This window comes from Molothrus ater, chromosome 9 (assembly GCF_012460135.2).
Source record: "Molothrus ater isolate BHLD 08-10-18 breed brown headed cowbird chromosome 9, BPBGC_Mater_1.1, whole genome shotgun sequence".
Classification (NCBI taxonomy): Eukaryota; Metazoa; Chordata; class Aves; order Passeriformes; family Icteridae; genus Molothrus; species Molothrus ater.
In genome coordinates this window covers 8,765,637-8,788,361 of record NC_050486.2, presented here as the reverse complement: position 1 = coordinate 8,788,361, position 22,725 = coordinate 8,765,637, and the positions used below count along the sequence as shown (strand labels likewise).

At 39.7% G+C, this 22,725-nt stretch overlaps 1 protein-coding gene across 2 annotated transcripts in view; it reads left to right on the top strand.

Moving 5' to 3' along the window:
• Positions 1–2,113: 2,113 nt before the first annotated feature.
• The window catches only part of KCNT2 (potassium sodium-activated channel subfamily T member 2), a 115,078-nt gene continuing 94,466 nt past the window's right edge, over positions 2,114–22,725 (top strand). For both annotated transcript variants that reach the window (XM_054515724.1, XM_036387642.2), the window contains exon 1: positions 2,114–2,350. In XM_054515724.1, the coding sequence (XP_054371699.1) occupies positions 2,256–2,350 (95 nt within the window). In that variant the 5' untranslated portion in view covers positions 2,114–2,255. The remainder of the gene's footprint in view (positions 2,351–22,725) is intronic.

The window sequence follows — 22,725 nt, the reverse complement described above, 5'->3', positions numbered from 1 at the left end:
TTGCAAAGAGTTTCTATTACTTGGGAGCACAGAATTAAGCATCTGTATAAATTATATGACTATAGCCTCAGTAATGAGTTTGTTTTCTATTAGCTCTGCTCAACTGCTCACCAGGTTGCTCATTTCCCAGTCAGCTATTACCTGTCTGAAGTGCATTTCCATGGTAGAAAAAGAGCAGAAGCTTCTCCTGCTACTTAGCTCCTCAAGTATGAAAACACATGTTAAATTAATCAACTCAGGTGGAAAAATTAATGAGGCTGCTAGAAGGTAGAGTAGAAACACCATTAATTTCCCAGCTAGTCTAGGATTCATAGACTTCAGAAAAGGACTGAAGTCAGCCTTAACTGCTTTGCTTTTATAACAAAACATTATAACATACAGGCTTCACCCCACCTCATGTTTTGGTAAAATGAAAGATACTCAGGCAGAGAAAGGAAACAATGTTTTCTTACAAGAGAGAGCTCCTTTAACTGGACAAGCAACTGAGAAAGAATAAAGCGGGCAGCACACAACAAATATTCTGAAGAAAGATCCTAGACTTTTTAAAATTAGACTTTTAGAGAACTCTGACCTCAGAACACACCATAGTAAAAATGGCAAGAACATGGATGCAGAATAATTCACTATTTTATTTATTTCCTATATCAGCCAAAGCAAAGAACAAGTTACCTTTGGACTCTTGCCACATACATCTGTTTTGCTTCACCTAACAAGGCTTTCTGAGAAGCACATTGTAAATGCTGAGTGCAGCAAGCTGTGAAAAAGGGTAAGCATCATACTCCAGTGATCCCAGCGTTTTACAGGGCCGGGGACTCTACACTACAACTCTCCAAAGAAACAGCAGTCACCGAAGCTGTGCTTAACAGCTCTGTGCTAAAGAAGCAAGGAAAGATGCAATGACTGTAACAACAGCACAGGAAATCTGAGTCCTGCACTGAGCGACCTGTTGGTTACCTGAGGAAATCTGTGCATCACAGAATGGAGCTCAGAGCTGGATTCTCATCAGGGCACATTGCTGTGTGACACATGCCAGGCTGCCATACTTGGGCTGATCCTACGTGTCTAAAACACTTTTAGAGTGTCTCACGCTTACAGGCATTACCTGCAAATCTCAACTATGGGAATAGTTCAACTTCTCTGTGGTTTTTCTCTTTTACAGGGCCCGCACCACCTGCTAGTCCAAGAGCAATTAAGCAGGTTCAGAAATTGACGGAACGCGGAGCGGGCTGCACCTGGCATTGTGAGAGGAGCTCTGGCTGTGCCCAGGTGTGCCCGGTTACCGCGGGCTGCACCCGGCGTTCCAGAGAAGCTCTGGCTGTGCCCAGGTGTGCCCGGTTACCGCGGGCTGCACCTGGCGTTGAGAGAGGAGCTCTGGCTGTGCCCAGGTGTGCCCGGTTACCGCGGGCTGCACCTGGCATTGTGAGAGGAGCTCTGGCTGTGCCCGGGTGTGCCCGGTTACCGCGGGCTGCACCTGGCGTTCCAGAGGAGCTCTGGCTGTGCCCGGGTGTGCCCGGTTACCGCGGGCTGCACCCGGCGTTCCAGAGGAGCTCTGGCTGTGCCCGGGTGTGCCCGGTTACCGCGGGCAGCACCCGGCGTTCCAGAGGAGCTCTGGCTGTGCCCGGGTGTGCCCGGTTACCGCGGGCTGCACCCGGCGTTTCAGAGGAGCTCCTGGCGTTCCAGAGAAGCTCTGGCTGTGCCCGGGTGTGCCCGGTTACCGCGGGCAGCGGCCGAGGCTGTGCCAGCCCCAGCCGTGCCCAGATGGCCGCACCGTCACCAACACAGCGGTTTCTGCCTGAGGTACGACACCCGTTTCTCACGTTTCGGGGCCTACAGAGAAGCACCCCTGAGGCAGCCCCGGGGGGAGGGGAGCAGGCAGGGAGCAGCTCGGGGGGCGAGGCGGCTGCGGAGCCCGGCGCGGTGCCGCCGGCCCGGCCGTGGCACGGCCCTTTGTTGTGGGCCGCGGCGGCGCGCTCGCCGCCCGCTCGCTGTGAGGGTGGGCGTGGGCGGGGGGCGGTCGCGCCGCCGCCGAGGCCGCCGCCCGCCGCCACCTGCCTCCCCCCGGGGCGGGACTTGGCTCCCGGGGCCGAGAGGCTCCCGCTGAGCCGCCGGGGACCGCGGGGGCAGCCCCGCCGCGCCTTTGTGCGGGGCCAGCCCGCTCCGCGCCGCTGCCGCCGCGCCGCTCCTGCCCCCTACACGCCCGGGCGGGTCCGGCCGCTCCTCGGGCGGCGCGGCGGGGCTTCCCCTCTCTGGGCAGCATGGTGGACCTGGACAGCGAGGTGCCGCCGCTGCCGCCGCGGTACCGCTTTCGGGACTTGCTGCTGGGCGACCAGGGCTGGCAGAGCGACGACAGGTGAGCGCGGGCGCGGTGTCCCCGGCGGGGTGGCGGCGCCGGGCAGCGGCCCCGGGGGAAACTTCGCCGGGAAGGGGCTGCGAGGGCCGGCTGGGGCTGCGGTGCCGCAGCCGGGGCGAGCCGGGCCGGCGCCCCTGGGCCAGCGCGGGGCATCCCGCGGGTCCGGAGCGCTCCCGCCGGCGGCCGAGCCGTGCCCTGCCCCGCGGCACGGCAGGAGCAGCGCAGGTAAGGATCGTGTCCCTGTGAAAACGTCCCGAAGAAAACATGCTTTTGCCGTTTGTCCAAAGGCTAACTGCGGTATGCTTTCGTTGTCCTATACCCAGGCTTCTTCACATGCAGTTTCTTTCCATGCTCGGATCCTAGGCATGGGCGCAACTACCATGATTTTATTCCTTTATGAATTCTTTCAAGTCTGTCGGTGTCTTTATTCACACCCGATAGAAAAAGACTTGTTTGTTTCAAGTCAAATGTTTTCCTTAAAATCATAAACAAAGAGCCCTTTACATTGAAAGAAACAAGCAAACCGTGTGCATGTGTGTTCAGTTTCAAGATGTTGAATGAAGAGCGTTCGTGAACAGCACCAGCATCATTCCACTCTGCTGGACCATACAACGTTGTGTCTCAACAGACTATTACATGATCCCATTGCAAAATTATGTGTCATATCCACTCTCTACTAACACTGTCTTGTAGTCAAATGTCAGAAAAGCAAAATTGGCAACATATTTAATTCAATATATTTGAATTGTCAGAGTATGTCTTTAACTTGGCAGTCAGAAACTTTTGATTTTAATGCTGTTCTACATTGGTCAGATTTTCACTACTTTTCTAAGGAGATATGGATTCTTAGTGATTGATAATCACAAGATCATGCAAATATGTAACTAAATATTACCCTTGTTTAGGAGAATATGCTCTTCACTGAAGCAGTTCAACAAATGCTGTTTATTCAGACAGTTATGAAATGGTTAATGACATCTTAATATAGTCACAAAAATGAATGCTGTTGGTTGGAAATGACAACATTGTAACTACCTAATGGAGACTTAAATAGTATGCTTATCAAAGCATGTTTTTACTGTGTAAAAAATTGTAAGTGTATTGTAATGTAGTCATTACTTCTGATTCTTTGAGATTTTAGAAAATGTAATCTTAGCGTCTTACACCTGCATCTTATTTCCTACTGGAATAGGAAAAAACCTCCACAACCTTTCTTATTTTAACAACTTCTTTTATTTGTTTTGGGTTTTGATGGCTAAAATTTACAAAATATGCTTAGTATACCTTTTTGGATCACTCTGGGGCTTTACACTTTTTCCACCTCTAGTTTAAACTTCTGTCAAGCATTTCCCAGATGCCAATTGTTTGACTTGCACTTCATGAAGTTACCTTCCACAGAAGAAGCATCATCTGGTCTCAAATTGCAAATACTGTAACTGCACAACCCAGAGCATCCTTTTAGCTATTATCTATTTCAGGTCTATGTGCACTTAATAAAATCAAAGTAAATAATCCTTAAAACAATCTTGATAGCAGAATTATAGCACAGAAGTCTCCCAGAGCATGGTTACCATTTAAAAACTCCAGCAAAGAACTGGTGAAAAATTAACGGTCAATTTTAATTATTTCATTAATATTCCAACAAACATTACAAGAGAGATCTCTGGCACAATCTGAAATACAGAAATGTGAATGGCTTTCTAGATCTTTATGCACTGTCTGTGCTGAGGCTGGGCACAGCTGCTCAGTGGTAGGAAGGTGTGCAGGGAATTCCCCACAATGCAAGCAAGATTGTGTTTTACACGAGGCTGTGACAGCAGCACGCTCTCCTCCAGCTCTGCAAGTTACCATAGCAGTGTTTTTGGATACCAGCTGTAACTGAAGGAGAGCCATTCTTACAAAGATCTTGTGTATTATCTGTTGTTTGTCTGTCCAGATTCTTACTTTCCTGAACTGGAGGCTATCATGTAATATTGAAGTATTCATTCCTTCCTATGTTGCTAGAATATTACTATCCATTATAGAAAAAGCTTGCATGCTCTGCATAGAAATAGTGCCAAGTGGAATGTTTAGAATATTAGACATACTTCCAGGAAATACTGAATGAGAAAGAATGCAGACCTATGGGGACCCTGAGATCAGCTTCCTATTAGTTTGCAAGATTGGTGTTACACAAAAATATATTATGTTTGTCTGCTTTATTGTCTTTTCTTTGCACTCTTAGGTAAATGGCTCTTGGTTGGTTTTGGTGAAGCACATCCTTTGTATTCTTTTCTAAGCAGTGTGCAGTATAGTCGGGTTTGTAACCTTCAGTTGAATGGATGTTAACTATGAATGGAATATCTGAATACTGAAACACAGTTAAAGTAGCCTTAATAGCTACTATAGGCTGCACATGATCAAGATAGTTCATTTTAGTTATTGGACTTTGGCCGAGATGCTGCAAAAATTTTCTGCCTGTTTCCAGTTCACTGCAACTTTTTAATTCCACTTGCTCTCGACTCTGGCAGGGTGATGTTTGCTAAGGGTTTTCCATCTGTGTCATCTGTGAACTTCTGGTCTCTTACCAGCCAAACTCTGTCTTGTCTTAGTTCCATTCTCTTTTTGATCTTCCCAGCTTGTTTATCCTTGGGGGATCTCTTTTCTCATTCCCTTTTGCCCTTTCTGGAATAATGCTTGCTTTTTGCTGATAGGATCCATCTCCTGGTTTTCAGATGCTTGTTGGTTTTTTAGAGTGGAGAGGAGATGGAATTATTCCCACCCAGGATTTTGTGTCACCAAATCATTTTTATAGCATAGTTTGCCATTGTATGTCATGGTAGTGTTTAATATGACTGAAATTATGTGACCTCTCCTCTTTTTGTTCAAAGATATATTTCTGACATAATCATAGTTCAATTTTGAAACCTTAATGGTTATGTTTCTTTAGGGCGAGAGTTTCATCACCTATTTCTTTTAAATGTTTCTGTTAATTGATAAAATGCGCATGTGCTAAAATGCTTAGCTGATTATAAAAGAACTCTCATTCGGGAATTTTGTTCTTAGATCTCTACCTGTTTGGAAACAGCTATTTTTTTTTTCTTGGGGACTTCTATAGTAGAGCTTCACTCAGACATTTTTTTTAGCTATCTAGTTCATGATCCATTCCTTACCTGATACCATTCCTGTATTTTTTCAATACAGTAGCATCCATCTCACTGCTTTTGCATTTCTGTTCCCTCCCCCCAGAAATTCTGCTTTCATAGCTTAGATTCATAGCCAGCCTTGCAGTTGGCTTCAGTAACAGATGGGTTCTGGGCTGTCATCTTCCACAAACCGCCAAATTGGATTGTATATTATTTTTCATAAAAAAAGTTGTTCAAAAAAGATGTTGCACATTCAGAAGAACATGCTGAATCTTTGACGAATGATTTTGTTCAGTAAGAAAGCTACTTCGAATGATTTATTGGCATTCTTGAATTTGCTGAATGGTTTGGGTTTTTTTCCAAAAAAAGGACGTTAAAATCAGTTTTGGTTTTTGCAAAGCTAGATTTTCAAAGGAACCTGGTTCCCTTTGGAAACTGGAGATGATGTTTGATGCTACACTCCACTCATTTTATACAGAGAACACTTCTACAAGGCAGCTAGAGCATGTGTGTGTGTCAAGTGGGTGAATTCTGTGGCAAGTAGGGTGATGGCTCAGGTTTCCTCTGGCCACAGAAATATCCCAGGCACTGGGCTAAAGGTAAAGAGAAGATTGGATCCTTGACTTTTTCACTTGTTCTGTAAATATTGCTAATATCCCTTTGTGAATCTTACATTTTGCTTTCATTATTGAAAGTATCTGAAGATGAAACAGAGTGTTTTGATTTGCTGGATATTCTGAGATGTTTATTGACCTTCATGATGAAATTTACCTTTCAGTTTGGCTGCTGGGAAATGAGCAGAAATAGAGGGGGAACTAAGTGATTAGCACAATTATTCACCTATTAATTCAGCCAGATTTCACTAAATTGTGATTGTAATAATAAACTATGCAATGAAATGTTTCATAACCCTACTGATCATCAGTCCTTATTCTTACCAGCTGTGTGGAAAAGCTACACAAATAAAATTAGAAAACATCCTACCTGGTGAAGAGGTGACATGTTCAAAGTTGGTCAATTGCTGCAGAGGGGAGGATAAAAGAGAATGTTTATTTTTAGGTTCCAATGTAAGTTTGGGAAGGCTACAATGAAGAGGTTTTTGTGTACATAAATAGTTACCACGTGCTTCAAAACAGTCAAGCCACAGCATGCTAGAGGTGTAAAGAAAGAATTCCAAGTTAAAAATTAAAAGCATTTACATTCTCTCCATATCACTGCCTTTTTATTAAGGCCTTTTGTATCTTGCAGAGCACAGTTTACCTCACATTTCTTAAATCATTTATGCCCAGACATTTAATCCTTTCTTTAGAAGCTCTTGAAGATATAAAAATTGCATTCATTTGGTTTAGTGAATTCTAGCAAGACGGGAATGTTTCTCACCACTGAAGCATGACTGCTTATTCTGATGAACTGTTCAAATTCTCCTCTGCCTGCTCTGACAAAAATGTCTTGAACTCTGCAGGAATGGTTTGGCAGCTGGAGTGTCCAAGGAAACAATATGAACAGATAACTTGTGGGTTGTTCAACCCCCACCTTCAAAGCATCCCATTTCATAACTTTTCTATATGCTGCTGCAAGATATTTTTACAGTTTCAGTCATGGAACAAAAATTTACATTTTCCAATTCTGTAAATTTTTTTTCTATTCTGTACAGATATAACAAGAACATTAACTGGTACTGGAAATTCATTTCAAATCCTGCTTCTGTATTGAGATTAAAATTTGAGTCATTTTGCTACAGTATATACTTCAATTTTAAAACTATAGAGCTAAATTTTACCTTTGTGAAAGAACTGTTCTTACACTGAGTACTTATAGGATTAAATTAAAATCAGCCCTCCATTCTGGTGTGCTTTCTGCATAAATGCACATTACCACCTAGCTGGAAAGGAAGGAGATTCACATAATACAGAACACCTCCACACATCACTTGGACAATTGTATCCTGCTGGCTCTCATGTTGACTGCTGACTTTCAAGGAACAGCTCCCCACTGTAAATCTCAGAAGGCACTTTAACAGTCATTTGTCACGGTGTGAATTAGTGAGTGAAGCCTTCCTCGTGCCTTTCCTTTTGGAAATCACCTGAGATTGTTAAACTAAAAAGGGATAAAAAGCCCACACGTTTCTGATTCAAGTGATTTAAAACAACTGAGTCTAGATTCAACTTGACAAAAAATTCTATTATAATTTCCTCAAAAGAAAATTCTATTGCAGTTTCTTCAAAATAATCCTCCTCTTTCCTTCAAGAAATACTTTAGTCAATTTGGCATCCACATTTTAGAAAACATTAGCTTACAGAAATTCTTTCATTTAACAGAGGCTTGAGCAGATATTGTCAAATTTATCTCGATTTGCCCTTGTAACTAAATTTTCAAAACCCATAAAGAGATTTAGAAGCATAAATTCTAATGTAAATGCTTGATTTTTATTGAAATCGCTCTAGATCCTAACTGTCTAATTCTCTAAGAGAGCAAGTGCTATGCTTTTCTGCATAGCAGTAGTTGAAAAGTTTGAGTTTCCCTAAACCCTGAAAAAACTTGCTGTGTGTACAGGCCATTTTTTTTTCACTGCTTAAAAAAAAATTATGATAAATATTGATGTTGATGAAACGTCTGCATTTACCAAAGCAAAAGGCCTGAGTTTACACTCTTGTGGGAGGTTTAGGAGCACAGTCCCAGGAAAGTAAACTGGTAATATATTTCCATACTCACCATCCTTCTAAACTGATCTTGACTGGGTCCCTGTTACAGATCAGACACCTGTGGGTAGAGGAGAAGAAGCAATGCTTTGTAGCAGGCAGTGCCATTAGCCCCATTCTAATTTGTGTTTTACCATATTGCTTGCAACAACAACAGAGGCCAAAATGCATTGTTTCTGTGTTCCTGTATTCCACTTAAACTAGCACACACTGTGGAACTGGGAAAGGACACGGAAAGAAAAGAGTAATTTCAGTGCTGCTATGACTGGATCTGTCCAAAGTCGTTGGTAGCACATCCCAGCAGAAGTTTTATACAGCACAAACCATTTAAGTGTCTCATCTTGAAAACTCTCCCAGACCAAGTAGTTTTCCTCCTCTGGGACAACATGATGTGCAGTTTGTAAATGTACTTGGTACTTCAATCATTACTTAATTATAGATTTATTGCTAAAGCTCTTATTTTTCCATCTACAACTTGACACATACTACTTTACATCTGGCAGACTCTATAACACTCCATGGGGAGCTAAAGCAGTTCTTTCACTCCTAATTTTATGATTATTATTCTATCACACCCAACGATTAAGACTATTTATTTTATAATAGTAAGTTCTGTGCTGCACTCTGCCTTTCTTTCATAGTGACTCTTCTTTAAGAAATGGTAGGATTGATTCATATTGTCTTCCCTTTATCCTGTAACAAAGAAATAGATCACTTGGAGCATCAGAAATGTCTGCACTTTCTTTTATAGAAAGAGTAAAGTTGTAAAATCTGCTAACCATTGCTGTGCTATACGTTCAGTTTCTAGACTTCACAATCAAAGGTGATCTTATCTGAATTCTGACACAGTATGCCCAAATGCTTGTACTAATCCACTAAACACGTTAAATGTGGTTTCTTCACCTTTTTTCCAAGCAAATGAACAAGTTATGTCTTCCTGGAGGGCTCCACTCCATGGTCCCATAATCTGTGTCATTGGAGAGAATGCCATTCAAGAGCTGGAAGTATTCTGCAGCACAGAATATTTGGTGCAGAATGCTTTAAAACAGCTGTTAAAGATTTCAGCCTCCCCCGTGCAATCATCTGCTAATTATGTTAGCAGTCAACTTCCTGGTGGGAAGTAGCAATAAAACAGAAACAGTCATTAGGAGACAAAACCCAGTGTTTATCCTCACAGATAAAAACAGAGATATTATTATTTACTCAGAGGTATCTTGAGGGACAAATCCTGTCTCCACTTAGGGAGATACCTGTTGGGAAGTGCAATATTTTTGTGGTGGAAAGCAGGTTGCCAAGTCTGTCATTTCTGTGCCTGCCTTGCCAAGTACCAAGCTATGGAAGATGTGGAAGGAAGGAATTAGATTGTGATCAGTGCAAGTTATCTACTGAGGTAGCAAAAAAGAGAAAACTGCCTACCCCTGTGCCTGGGTGTGACAAGTCTCCTGCCAGATTTAGCCATTAATAACTGCATCTCCAGCAGCCACCAGCACAAGGGTCATGTGCCTAGCAGGGACAGTGACACAGTTTGAGCAGCAGTCCTCTCTGTGGGCTAGCTCTGCCAGGAAAGTCTGGCCCTCCCTCCTGGATTCTGTACCCTGAGTCAAACCCCTTCGGCATTTTGTAAAGAAAATTGTTTTGCCCTTTAGCTTTCTGTGATGTTAAAGTTAATGGCATTTGCTGTATTTATAACTTAAAGTTACAGAGCTCCTTCACAGCATAGTGATTGTTAAAATATGTAATGAGGAGTAAACATTGAAAAATGGCCTTGCTAATTAATTGTTCTGAATAACCAAAAATGTTCTAGAGGTTTTATGTCTTTCTCACTTTGTTTTCTCTTGCCCTTGTGGCTCAAGGAAACTGCAATACAGACAAAACCAGGGTTACCAAACCCAATCTGAACCAAATGCCCATGGGAAAAAAAACCAACCTGCTGCACTGCAAATGGAAAACTGTGGTTATACTTGTCACTTATGAATAACAGCTGTTGATATACAACATTCCCTGACCCTGGAATGGGATATAGTTTTTCATCTTCACACCAAATTCAAGAGAAGCTGAGGGCACTGGTCACACATCACTGTTGCCCTGTAGTTCTCACCATGGAGCAGAGACAGCTCTAACAGGGGGACTGAAGGCTAAGCTCTATATTTAGCTGAATGTTCCCTTTTGAGAAGTGGGCAAGCCATGTTTTCACTGTGTACGGCAATCTAGAATTTGATCGTTGCTCAAAGGGGTTTCAGTTCAACAAATACCTTTTGAAAAGCAATTTTTGTAGATAATGTCCTATCCAAAACAGTTTAATTACTGTTTTGCTCTCTCAGTAGTAATTCAAAGAACATAATACAAACACAAAAAGTAGAGCGACCTACTCTGTAATGGGCAGATGTTGATTAGTCAACCTCATTTTATAAAGACTATCAAAATCTTAAGTAGATTTTTCACCCACCTAAAATTCTCATCAGAGAGAAGCTAATCTCACCAGAGCCATTGCAGATATCCTGTGTCTCACTGACACTGAGGACTGCATTCAAACAGTGACCCACATGATCATTTATATTTGTACCAGCACTGACCACAGATTGCAAGAAAACTACAATTTAGCTAAAATGGTACAAACAACATTGAAAATGCACTGAGTTAATTTTAAAGTCTTGATTAGTTTTCCCTTCATTTTTTCCTATTTTTTTTGGCAGTTCACAAATCACAGTTTGAGTTCAGAAAAGAACAATAAAGTGAGTTAAATTCATGCAACATTATGAATCTATTTAAGACAATTAATTGTGGCAGTCACTGTGACCAGCTCAGCTGGTGATTCAGAATGTTGGGATTTCAGTGTGATGTAGCCAGAGCATTTCATGTAGGAAGAAGAAGGCTGGCTGCTGGGAATGTTTCAGATTATGGAGGAAGTACCTCTGAGTGTGTAGGAGAGAGGAGAATTTCAGGAGCCTCTACAAGGCACTCTGCTGTGATACAGCATGGGCTAGCCTGAGAGTGTTGTGGAAGACCTCAGGTTTTGCTCCTAATTTCAGATAAGAACAAGCTGTTAGAAGATCACTGTTATCAAGATTATAAGGTGGCTGTCTTCTTCTAAGGCAGATGAGTGAGGACACAGAGCTCTGCAGCACCCTGCTGCTACCTGACTTCAGGCTAAGCTGAACTGAGCATTTAGAAATTCCTTCCCTTTCTGGGATGGCAGAGCCACTTTGCAGTGACAAAAGTGGCCAGACGGAGAGAGCTGGGAATACTGGGATATTACTGTGGGAATATTACTGTGCTTTCTTGTATCACCCTAGACATTGGAGAATTGGCTGTCAGACCTCCTGGCATCCATACACCCTGTTCTCTCCTTGTTGTATCCACATATCCCACCTAAATCTGATCAGCACTAAGGCCTAGGTCAGACTTGCAAACAAGATGACAGAACAACACCTGTCCTGACCCACCTCACTGATGCAGTTAGCTAAAGAGATTTTAAATAACCTGTCAAAAAAGCCAACAAAATCTGAAATTTATGCATTCATTTTGGAAGTTATATTTAAGGGGAAAAAAATTAGTGTTTACATTGACTATCCCAGTATTCTGAAGGCACTTGCTAAATGATTTTCTAAGCACACACTAGGCACATTTTGAAAGCTTGACGTCATTATTCTGAAAAATTAAATACTGGGCAAACTATTCTGCCAGCCTTAAAATGGATGAACAGCATTTTACTTCAGAGAGTACTAAGTGTTATTTAATATGAATAAAGATGACAGAATTAAACTTTTAAAATATTGTGAAATTTGATATTTTAAATTTTTCTAAAACTAATGAAGAGATAATTAAAACCATGTCGTATGATTAATCAGGAAGTGTAATAGCTCACTCTGAATAAGGAGACTGAGATTTATATGAAGTAAGTAATTATGTGTACCCTGTTAGCTGTGGAGAGAGTAGAATCAGACAGGTGACATTTTAGAGGTAATAGTGACTTTTAAAAGCACTTGTTCAATTAAGCGTTCAGAGTTCTTGAATCATTGCCACTCGTTAATGAGACATTTATAATTTATATGAAAATTTTGTAATTTTTTTCCATGTAAAACAATAATCATATCTGTGCATCAGGCTGCATTTGAAAGGAAGGAATCCATTCCAATCCACTGTCAGATATATTGCACTGTATATGTATGTGAAGCTGCAAGTATTACTTCAGAAATCCTACATATTTTATCTTCCATCTGGATGTCATCATTGGAGCCAAAGCAGCTTTAAGTACTAGAGAATAAAGACAGATATGTATCAAGGTGCAATTCTTTTGGAAGGAGTCATCAGCAGGAAATGTCATCAGCACTCTTTTCCTGATGATTTGGTAGAGGAAGGGGAGTCTCCACAACCTTTATCTGTGGAAGAGAGGAGAGACTGTCTCTGTGGGGAGCATCAGGAGAGGCACCTCCTGTCAAGTACTGGGCTTTTGGTTTATGTCTGTTCCTGAGTCTTTGCTGAATTCTCCTTCTCTTTGTATTTCTCTGTTAAAATACTCTCCTGTTGTGCACAGCTCCCATCACTTCAGGAAAATTGCTATAATCTGATATTCAGCCCAGTATTACTTCTCAGAGTTGTTGGCATTCTAATGGCATATTTTGGGGTGTTGTCTAAGTGTTTCCAGATTGCATATGTGGACTGTCTCAATATGTAACTTTAAAAAGACACTCCTTTTTATAAAGTTACCCTGCTCCTGGGCATGTGTAAAAAGCATATGTGGTATAATTTTTTTTTCTTTTTCACTTTTTAACACTTCAGCTATAAATGGAATCTCAGAAAAGTTCTTTCTAGGCTTGTTAAGGTGTCTGTGGGAAGTTCCTGACAAATTTCATTTGACTTCTTATGACTTTTTCCCTTCCAGATCAGGCATGGCTCCCATAATTTCTTGCCCTGTAATAAACAAATACTTTTAATCTAAGTAAACCTGTGGACAGGTGGGGAATCGAGCAGAGTACAGAAAAAAAAGATTTAAGTTTTTAAACTAATTTTATGTATTGCCCATGATGTCATTGTCTTGCATCCTACCTAATCCTTTCCAGCTAGAAGGAAAAATGTAGCTTGGAGAAGAAATAAACACGCAAGGAAAAATTAGATGACCTCATGTAATGCTATTCCATGCTGCTGCGTGTTTTGTGACAATGGTCAGTACATAATTTTGGAATATGATCTGAAAGATAATGGTGTAATATTTTCAGTTACTAAAAACTCTAAAAATAGTAAAAATATAATATCATTACCTTTAGGAGTGCTGTTATTAACTAGTGATATTTCTCCTTTGGGAATACTTCTGACTATGACTAGAATCAAGAAAGAGCTCTAAAATTTCAACCTCTTTGTCTATTGTTTTGGGTGTTTTCCTTACAGATAAATTAAAAACCCAAATAGCAGCTCTGTTCCTTATTTGCCACGCTCTCCTCTTTTCCTAGTCACTCCACCTCCAACAGATCTATAGTTGAAACTGTGAAACTGTGAAAGCCAAACACCAGTGTTTTACCTGTGAGATTGCCATGCCACCTAAAGTGCATTTGTACTAATTGTCCATCACTAGTGTGCATTATTGTTTTGGCTAGAGTTGTATTCCCTATGTGTCACTGAAATACTGTACACCTACTAAATCTACATGAAGAGAGTTAGCCAGAAAGTGTCCTGGCAGATATGGAAGATTTTCATCTTTTCATGTTGAGTACCACCTTCTAAAGAGAAGTTCATTTCACGGGTCTCAGTCTTAGTAGAAGAGGGTTTTTTTTTTCCATTGAAGTACCAGGCAATACAGTATCATGACATCTCATCAACTTCATTTAGTGCACCTTGATCCAGTGTAACTTATTAAGGCAGCAGCTATAACTGCAGAGATTTCCCAATATATGGAAATCTCAAAGCTAGCTTCAATTGCCTTTATCACTAGAATAAATATAGGCATAATAGGTAAAATAGAAACACAATTGAAACAAAAGTCCTGTAAATTCTGTACTGAATTTTTCACTATCAAATGTGAAATAATAGTTTATTACTGTAAGTCTCAGTTTGATAAATGAGTCATGAGAAATGCATGATTACATTTTCAGCCCCTACAGAGTTAGGATGCACGTATAAGTAGTTGGAATTGGAATATATGTATTCCATGTATAATTGGAAACCATCCTGTGCTACCCTGTATTGAAGTTCATGGAGCATTCTTCCAGTGTCCCCCTCTTATTTTCTATATTTTAAATGGCAATGCATACTGTCAGTTCCTAAATAGAGTATTTCAGGTGACAGCTTAGCCACCAGTGTTTGACAATCTAAAAATATTCTAGGAGATTGAGAGGTTCACAGATAAGACATGTATCAGTCAAAATGTTGAAAAGAATATGCTAATTTGTTGTTATTCAGTATTCTGAGGATGGAGGTGCTTTGGGTGCTTACGTAAATACAACCTCTCTACAAGTCCAATGCTAAACAACAAGCAGATACAAAAATAATAACTGCATATTATAGCACTTGGTTTTCTTGCAAACCTTAGCACCAGATCCCATTTCAAGTATTATTTAAAGAGAATGTAAACTGGCTAATTTGGAGTATCAGGAGCCTGGGAAACTAATAATATTAAGAACCAAAGTATGACCAGTATTTTATTTTAATTTGGAAAGCACCCCAGGCTGAAGTTTACAGTGCCAAATAATAAACTGAAATATTCTTTCTTTTGTGTGTAAAACTTGACTTTAAAATGTAATTTATCATCAGAGATAAGCTAGCATTAAAGTAGGTGGCATTTAGGTAGGCAAGAGGAAGTTCTGCTCTCATTAACCTTACAAAGAAGTCTCTATAAATTACTACATAGCTCTTTAACCATAGACAGAAGATCTAAATCTTACTCTGAAGTCCTGCTGAGATTTTGATAGAATGTTACAAAGATAAGCATTAAAAAAAAATTACATGTCAAGTTGGTCTTCAGAATAAAAAAAAATGTAGTCATATGTGTTTAAAGTTAATTCAGCAGCTTCACTGAAAATTTGGTGATTTTTAAAGGCATGATAGAGAAAAGCCAGAGTGGTATAGAAAATTTCTCATTGGTATTTGATCATCTCACCCATTATATGGCAGCATAAGTGGGATTGCTGGATAAATGCTGAAATACTGCCATAGATAGACTCCATAAATACAGTAGGAATGCTATCTAACAGTATATTTGAATATATCTGAGACACATTTTTCCGTTTCCAGAGGAAAAATAGTTCAATACAGTCAACTGGAATAAAATTAGTCTATTGATAAATTATACTAATTTCCTTTTCAACTGTGCAGAATTGGAAAAAAAAAAAGATTCTGAGGAAAACAAAACCAAAAATCCAGGTAGACTAATTTATTTAATCTCTGAGTCTAGACTGAATTTGCTGCAGCTTTCCCATCAAATTCCCCCAAGTCAGCCATTATTGCACAGCTTCATTAGTGATAAGAATCTGGACGATTTTGAAGACAAGGCATTTTACACTCCATCATCTTAACTGAGACTGTTTCATTCACATTTTACTGATTATGATGTACATTTCACAGCACTCTGAGGTATGAGAGCCTGATTTTATAACTTTTATCTGTTTGTCGTTTTTGTGGAAACCTTTTAGAGCTGGAGAGTAGAGTGCTGAAATAAGCAAGTGACCACAGACAACATGGGAAGCCCAGGCTACAGCAGGGATTGGAATCAAAGACATGCAAGAGAAGGGCATGTTTTGTCTTAGTGCCTATGATAAAATGAGTGGATTGGATGTGTAAAATGCAGGTAGCAACAGAACCATTGTTTTCCTGCTCTTCCAGTGAAGTTGGTAAACTACAAGTCCTAAGCTTGGCATTGCCTTTCAGATAATTTTTCAGACTTCCAGCTGTAACAATGCAATTTTAGACCCTTAGTTCAGTCACAGAGGTACCAGGAGAAAAAGATGGATAGAGCTATTAGAAAGGGAAGAAAAATTATTAAAGGCCTTGGAACTGTTTGATTTTCCAAGCTGCACAATCCTGGAAATTGTTCATACTTCTTTTCCCTTGTTAAAAATATATACCCTCCACTTGCATTGCAAGATAAAATCCTAGGAAGGGGTGCATGCAGTAGAATATCAGGAAACCTGAGCTTGAAAAGCTACTGAAGTAGACTAATTTCCTTATAACAAAGGGATGTAGACTGAAAAGTGAGCACAAAAATCAAAGTTCTTACCTCTGCTCCTGCTTTATGAGACATGAAGATGAATTCTTAGCCTGTGGCGAGACAAACAGCAAAAATCTCATTTAATGTAGCAGAATATATTGCTTAGGGGGCAATTGTATATGGGTCTTTTTAGCATCTCTATGAGCAGATGCACAGAGGTCAGAGTGTGGTTAATAAATATTGATGAACATATTTTTACCTAAACAATTAATGTATCCACACCATAGAAAGAGACTAAAGTATATTGACTCACAATTCCTTTGAGTTCAACTAAGTAGATGTATACAATTTGAAAAATATTTATTAAATGCTGTTGCTTTATGTTCTTATTGTCTGGTTTCAAGGCAAATAAAGATTAATTTTGCTTTGCTTTATTTCTGCTTTATAGCTGCAGCCAGCCTCTGCTTTGCTATGTCAATAAGTTACCTGTTTTATTCTACTAGAAGGCTCTCTGTTCTATGTGTACATTCCTTTATGAAACAGGGGTTTGTGCTATATTTTTTTTCAAGTTGTTACCTTCTAATTCAGTATGTTCTTCTCCTCTGTGACTTTTAAGCTGATTTATTATATTAAAAATACAAAAAAGGCATGTTTCTACAGTATTTTTACTGATCATAGGCACTCACTTTATGATATATCAGAACCTGTTTAATTTTTGTGTTGTTTACTTCTTTTCCTTTGTATGAGCATGTGATTTTTTACCTTCAGTATCAACCTCTAGAGAACCTTTTGAAATGCCTTATAAAAATTTTAGTACATGATGTTCACTTTAGACTTCCCCCTTATCTATCTCTTCCAATTATCTCATAATGGAGCAGAGTGCTACAGCTCATAGTCTATTTATATCTGTCATTTGCTTCATTCTTAGTTTGTTCCCAGGCTAATCCAACTTGTAGATCTTGGCATGGGGGCCATTTATTCTTTTTTCATCTCTTGTTGACATGCTAATCAGTAGTTATATTTTTATGTCGATGCACATTATGAGAATATTTTGGGTCGCCTTTTGCCGTGGTTTTGTTTACCTGCTATTTTTAACTTTACTCTTATCTGTAATGCTGTGGTTACAAAATATGTCAACTCAGTGTCTGGCATTGAAGCCTAGACACTGTAGAGAAACAGAGCAGCACAGGATTCCCCTCTCAAAAAGAGTGGGGCAGATGTCAAGCCATGTGCAGTGAGTAGATGGGGGCACAGGACCAGGATGTACAGATCAAATATGAATTGAACAATGAAAAATTCAGGGTACTGAACAACCCTTAATCTGGAAGATAAATGACACTTGAAAGATGCTGTTAGAGGGTTTTGAGGTTGGCTTGGTTTTCTAAAGACATTTGAAGACAGCAAACATGAAAGTGGAAGAATGAATGCAGGAAAAAGGGCCAAGATTACAGCAGTAAATGGAACACAGCCTTCCCCTGGGCAGAGCAGTGGCTCGATAGCCTTCAGGTGTAGACTTGTGTTTGTGTAGTAGTGTGGGACAGGGGATTTAGCTATTGACTCTGGCTATCTGCAGCTTCTCCAGAATCAGTTTAGCACAAAAATATGACCCTGTGAAAGCCTCCTTTTGGGAATACTGTGTTTGTGCACCTTCTTACTTGTATGTCTGAATTGCACTTCTGACTATGCCTGTAAAAGGATCAATTTTGATTTTATAAACACTACAAATTGAAATAGGGAATTACAGAATGCTTTATTTTAGTAACCTAGCAGTGTATAATGCTGTTTCAGTTGATGCTGAAAATTTACACAGTTGAAATTTAAGTTCATAATTTTTCTAAATGCCATTGTTAAAAGGGGGAAAGCTCTTAGAATTTTTTTTTTGCCAGCCATATTTGTCTTTCCTCAATTAGGTTTCTTTTAAAAACTGAAGGGAGTCTGCACAAAGGCAGACTTAGTCTGTTACTTAGCAGAATGAACTGGTCTGTTTGGTCATTTATTTAGCAGACAATGGTTAAGTGATAAAAGGAAATAATGTAAGAGCAGAGCAAGTAACACACTGTTACTGATTTTAATATAGCCTCATTCTGGTATACTCCCTTTCTGAACATTTCCCTCCATCAACACATCTCATTTCCACAAATTTCCATATTATCTTAATTTTGTTCTTACCATCAGTATAGTTATTATTGAAACAAGTCATCAGCATTGTCCCAGTGACACCCAAGTGGTCCACATGCTGTGTTCTGAAGTGCTAAAATGTCCTCTGGAGCTTTCTGTTAGTTAACATTTACAGGCAGTGTCATTAAGAAAAGGTTGCAGAGAAGCATTTGTAGCATCTTAGACAGGAGTAACTTGTGTTTGTGAAAAGGGCTTTCAATGGATGATTATTAGCATGGTCAAGTAATAATGTGATGTGTTCTGCAAAAACTACCTCTGTGATCACAGTTAGGAATGCACTTCACCCTGCACAATCCTACAGCAGAGCTTTTGGTTGTTGTCTCCCCACCCATCCTTTCTTCCCATTATTTTGTTTACTTGGACATCTAAGAATTTGTCCATTGTGGCAGCAAATTTCTGCTGTCTTTTACACCATTACAAAGAGGCTGCAATCACTGTAAGTCAAACACTGCCTTTTCCACTGTCCCACAGTGCTTACTCCCGCTCTACCTTTGCATTAGGTGTTGGAATCACAATGATGAAAATAAGTGTGATCAACAAACTGATCTGATTGAAAATCTCCAAAGGAAAGAATATAGACAGTGTCCAGGTAGAGCAGAGTCCCAGTCAGACTAATCTAGAAATCACTCATTTTTAGGGGTGTGAGCAGAGACACTCTCCCTCACTTGTACAGATGGCAGCTTCTTCCACTGGTCATAAAACAACAGCCTCACTTGACCACGTGCCTCCTGCTGTCTGCCAGCAGTCAGCACTGCCTGACTTGGGTGATGTGGAGTCTGTATCTGGTTTGTACATGAATCTGTACTGGTGCTTTATCTGGTAATGAGCAAATCAAGTGTTGGTTGGTCACTACTGATAGATTTAATGATAGCTGGCAAGCAATTGCATTGTTGAGAGCAGTGAACTACGTGTTCATAAATAATCAACTGTCTAGTTCCAATGTAAATCAAACAGCTACTGTCTCTGTAAACTAAAAACTGCCTAGATGACTCTCCTGAAAGCCTGATAAACATCCCACAGATGATTAAGTGAAAGCATACAGCTGACTATTCCTTAATGATTTTGCTGCTTCTGCAGAGATCCTAAATATATACTTATAAAAGAGTCTATGCTGAATAGACACACACAAGCACAAACATTTCCCAAGCTGTGTATGTCCTTGCCTACAAGTTTACCAGTCTTACCCCTGATGTTCTGAACCCCTCTGCATTGCCAGGCTCTGGCACAGCTCTCTAATAGCAAGCTCAAAGCAAAGCCCAAGGCTTGGCCCTGTCCTCCTGTCAGGGCTGCTCTTTGCTGCTCTGCAGGCTGCAGGAGAAAGGGAACTTTGTGCCCTCTGTTCCAGCAGGCTGAGCCTGATGACACTGTGTGCTTGCTGCTACAGACACTGAAATCATGGGCAGCTGCTTTTATTTGCTACATCATAATGCTTTGCTACTGCTTCCACCAACCTGTGCCTAAGCCTTTTTGTGGCGGTTGCTCACTATGACTCCTTTGTAACATTTTTTTTTCATACTTTTATGTTTCTGTTTGTTTATCTTCTAGTTGTGTTTTTTTTTAAAGACACAGCTGGAGAAATAATAAGTGCTATTATTTTGGCCTTTGTGGATTTCTGCTGCAATAGTGATTTGGACTGTCAGACTTCTATTTACACCCTGTTGCACTACAAGGCACCTGTCAAGCACAGTTTTCAGGCAATTTCTATGGAAGTACAATAATCTTAACTTGTCAGTCCTATATAAATAAACATGTTTACACTGCAACGTAGATATATATAAGGATTTACCTTGCACATAGCACATCTCAGCCAGCCTTGTTTGTGCTGTATGAGCTGCTCTGAGCCACTCTGCTGCAGAGGGCCCTGGAGAGCAGCTTTGGCACCTATTCCACACTCATCACATCCCTCTCCGGAGGGGATGAGGAGGTGACAAAGCAAACTGTGCTGACAGCTAGGGGGTGGCAGGAGGAAGTTGCGAGGATTAGGGATGGGAGGAAGGGAGTAAGTAGCAAAGGTGATAACAAGGAGTGAAATTGAGCACTTGTCTTTCCTGAGCTGAAGGAAACAGCCAAGAGGTCAAATAATGGGAATCAAAGATGTGTGTATCACAGGTGTGGAGACTGCACACACACAGGCTACAGATAAGAGCACTGAAGACTAAAACTTCATTCTGGTTAAGTCAGATTTAAATATGTGAAGGTTATTGTGTCTTAGGAATTTCACTGCTTACTTTCCTGTGACATGGCAGTAAGCCCACTGGTATCTGAAAATGTAGCTCGTACCTGGATAGCCTTTGCAGAAAAATGGGCATGGGCGAGTTGAAGACTGAGTTCCAAACTTTCACTGGAGATGAATTTTACCTGCAAGATTTTTTCTGCAGCAGAGTAAATAGTTTTTGAGGGAATTATGTGAGTCAGGTTTTGAGGCATCATCTTATTATCACATCACAGGAAATATAGAAGGCACATTCTGTTTTAATTGGGTCAAAAATCCCAGGTAGTGTTAAAATTGAAATGAAAACAAAACAATACTTTGGTTGATGAATGCATTTTCCTTGGAAAAACTGAGTCTATTTTCTACTTAAAGAACTGTAAAGAAAATATAAAATACAATTACCTCATTGAACAAAATTTTCAGAGGGGAAAAAAGGACATGTTTTTACATGACATGTTGACATTTCTATCTTAGAACATTGCATTTCTGAAATTTCTCTCCTTATGAAATGTTAATCAGTGGGTAAGACTCCATATAATATTGTGTAAATTCACACTGAATGCTGTAGTTTAATACAATTTTTCATAAAGATCCATTTCCTTTTGGGTAGGTATGGCTAATATTCCCCTGTAATTTTCCCCTATAATCCCCCTATAAGGTAAAAGTATAGATTAACTTACTAAATCCCAATATTTGAGTTTGGAAAAAACCCCAGAGCCTTTGAAATACATTTTTCTGACTTGATATAATTGTACTGTGCATTTGTTTCAGGAAACACTGAATAAATTGTTGGCTATAATTGAAGACTGCCAAGTATAACTAGCATAATACAGTAAAAAAGAACAAAAGAACAAAAGCTAGCAAACAGAAGTAATAATAGAAAAAGATGGTGACAATAAAAAGCTGTGGAATTATATTAGAGTAAATATATAGATATAGATTAAATATGCTCTATTGAATCTCACATTGACCTCCCAGTTAAATGTAAAATATGTTGTACAGTTGATACAGAAAGAAATTTACCTTTATTTTAGGTGAAAAATACTAATTAAATGCTTTAAGCAATAGGAAAATATCTAGTTTGAATGTTTTTACTATTTGATTATTTTACTCAGCTTTAAGTGAATATAATGTTCCATTAATCTCAGTGACTGGATCAAATCTGCTAGGAATAGGGTTCTGGTTTCAGGTTACATATTAACAAGTCTTATTCTTATTTAATATAATACTTTACACTTGGTCATGTGATACTTAAAAATGACAGATTTGGATTCACCCACAAGTTTTTTTTTTTAAATTTATTTTTCTATCCATCTGCTTTTTTACTTCCTTCTGCTTTACTTCTGCTGTGATTCCAGAAAATTAAATCTCCTTATATCAAAGTAAAAATAAAACTGGGATTAGCCATCTAATCTGTGGGGATACCAAGGCGCTCAGCCTTGTTCTGCTTGCTGGTTTTGAAAAGATGAAAAATGAGAAGTACAAGATACCTTACTGAAGAGGAGTAACAGAACAGTCAGAGCCTTAGAAATGAGAAGTAGAGTTTAAGTAAATAGTGATTTGAATTTCTGCGGTAATCAGAAGCTAACTGGTCCCTTGCAAGGGACCAAAGTGAGAAGAGTTTGTTCAGCATTTCCTTCATGTTAAGACATGGATTTACCCTTTCTCTTGTTAACAGGAGACCAGAGTTCACACAGTGTCTCTTGCTGGCTTAAGGTCTGGACTATTACACCTACACCAAAAACCCCCAAACCAACCAAACCAAAAAACAAGCAAAGATGACACGTTTCATTCACAGGTATTTCTTGATGTGTAAGAAAGGTGTATGGACCTGTAAACTGCCATATCTAAAGTAAGCAATGAGTCTCCAAGATTTTTGTTCATGTAATTCTTTAGGCATAACAAAATCTACCAGAACAGTTTGAGGCTGTTATTTCTCTGAACACCTGTTTCTATCTTTATCTCGATAATCTCCATGACAATGTCCCTCATCGTGTTTACTGCTTGTTTTCTAAGAGAAAAGT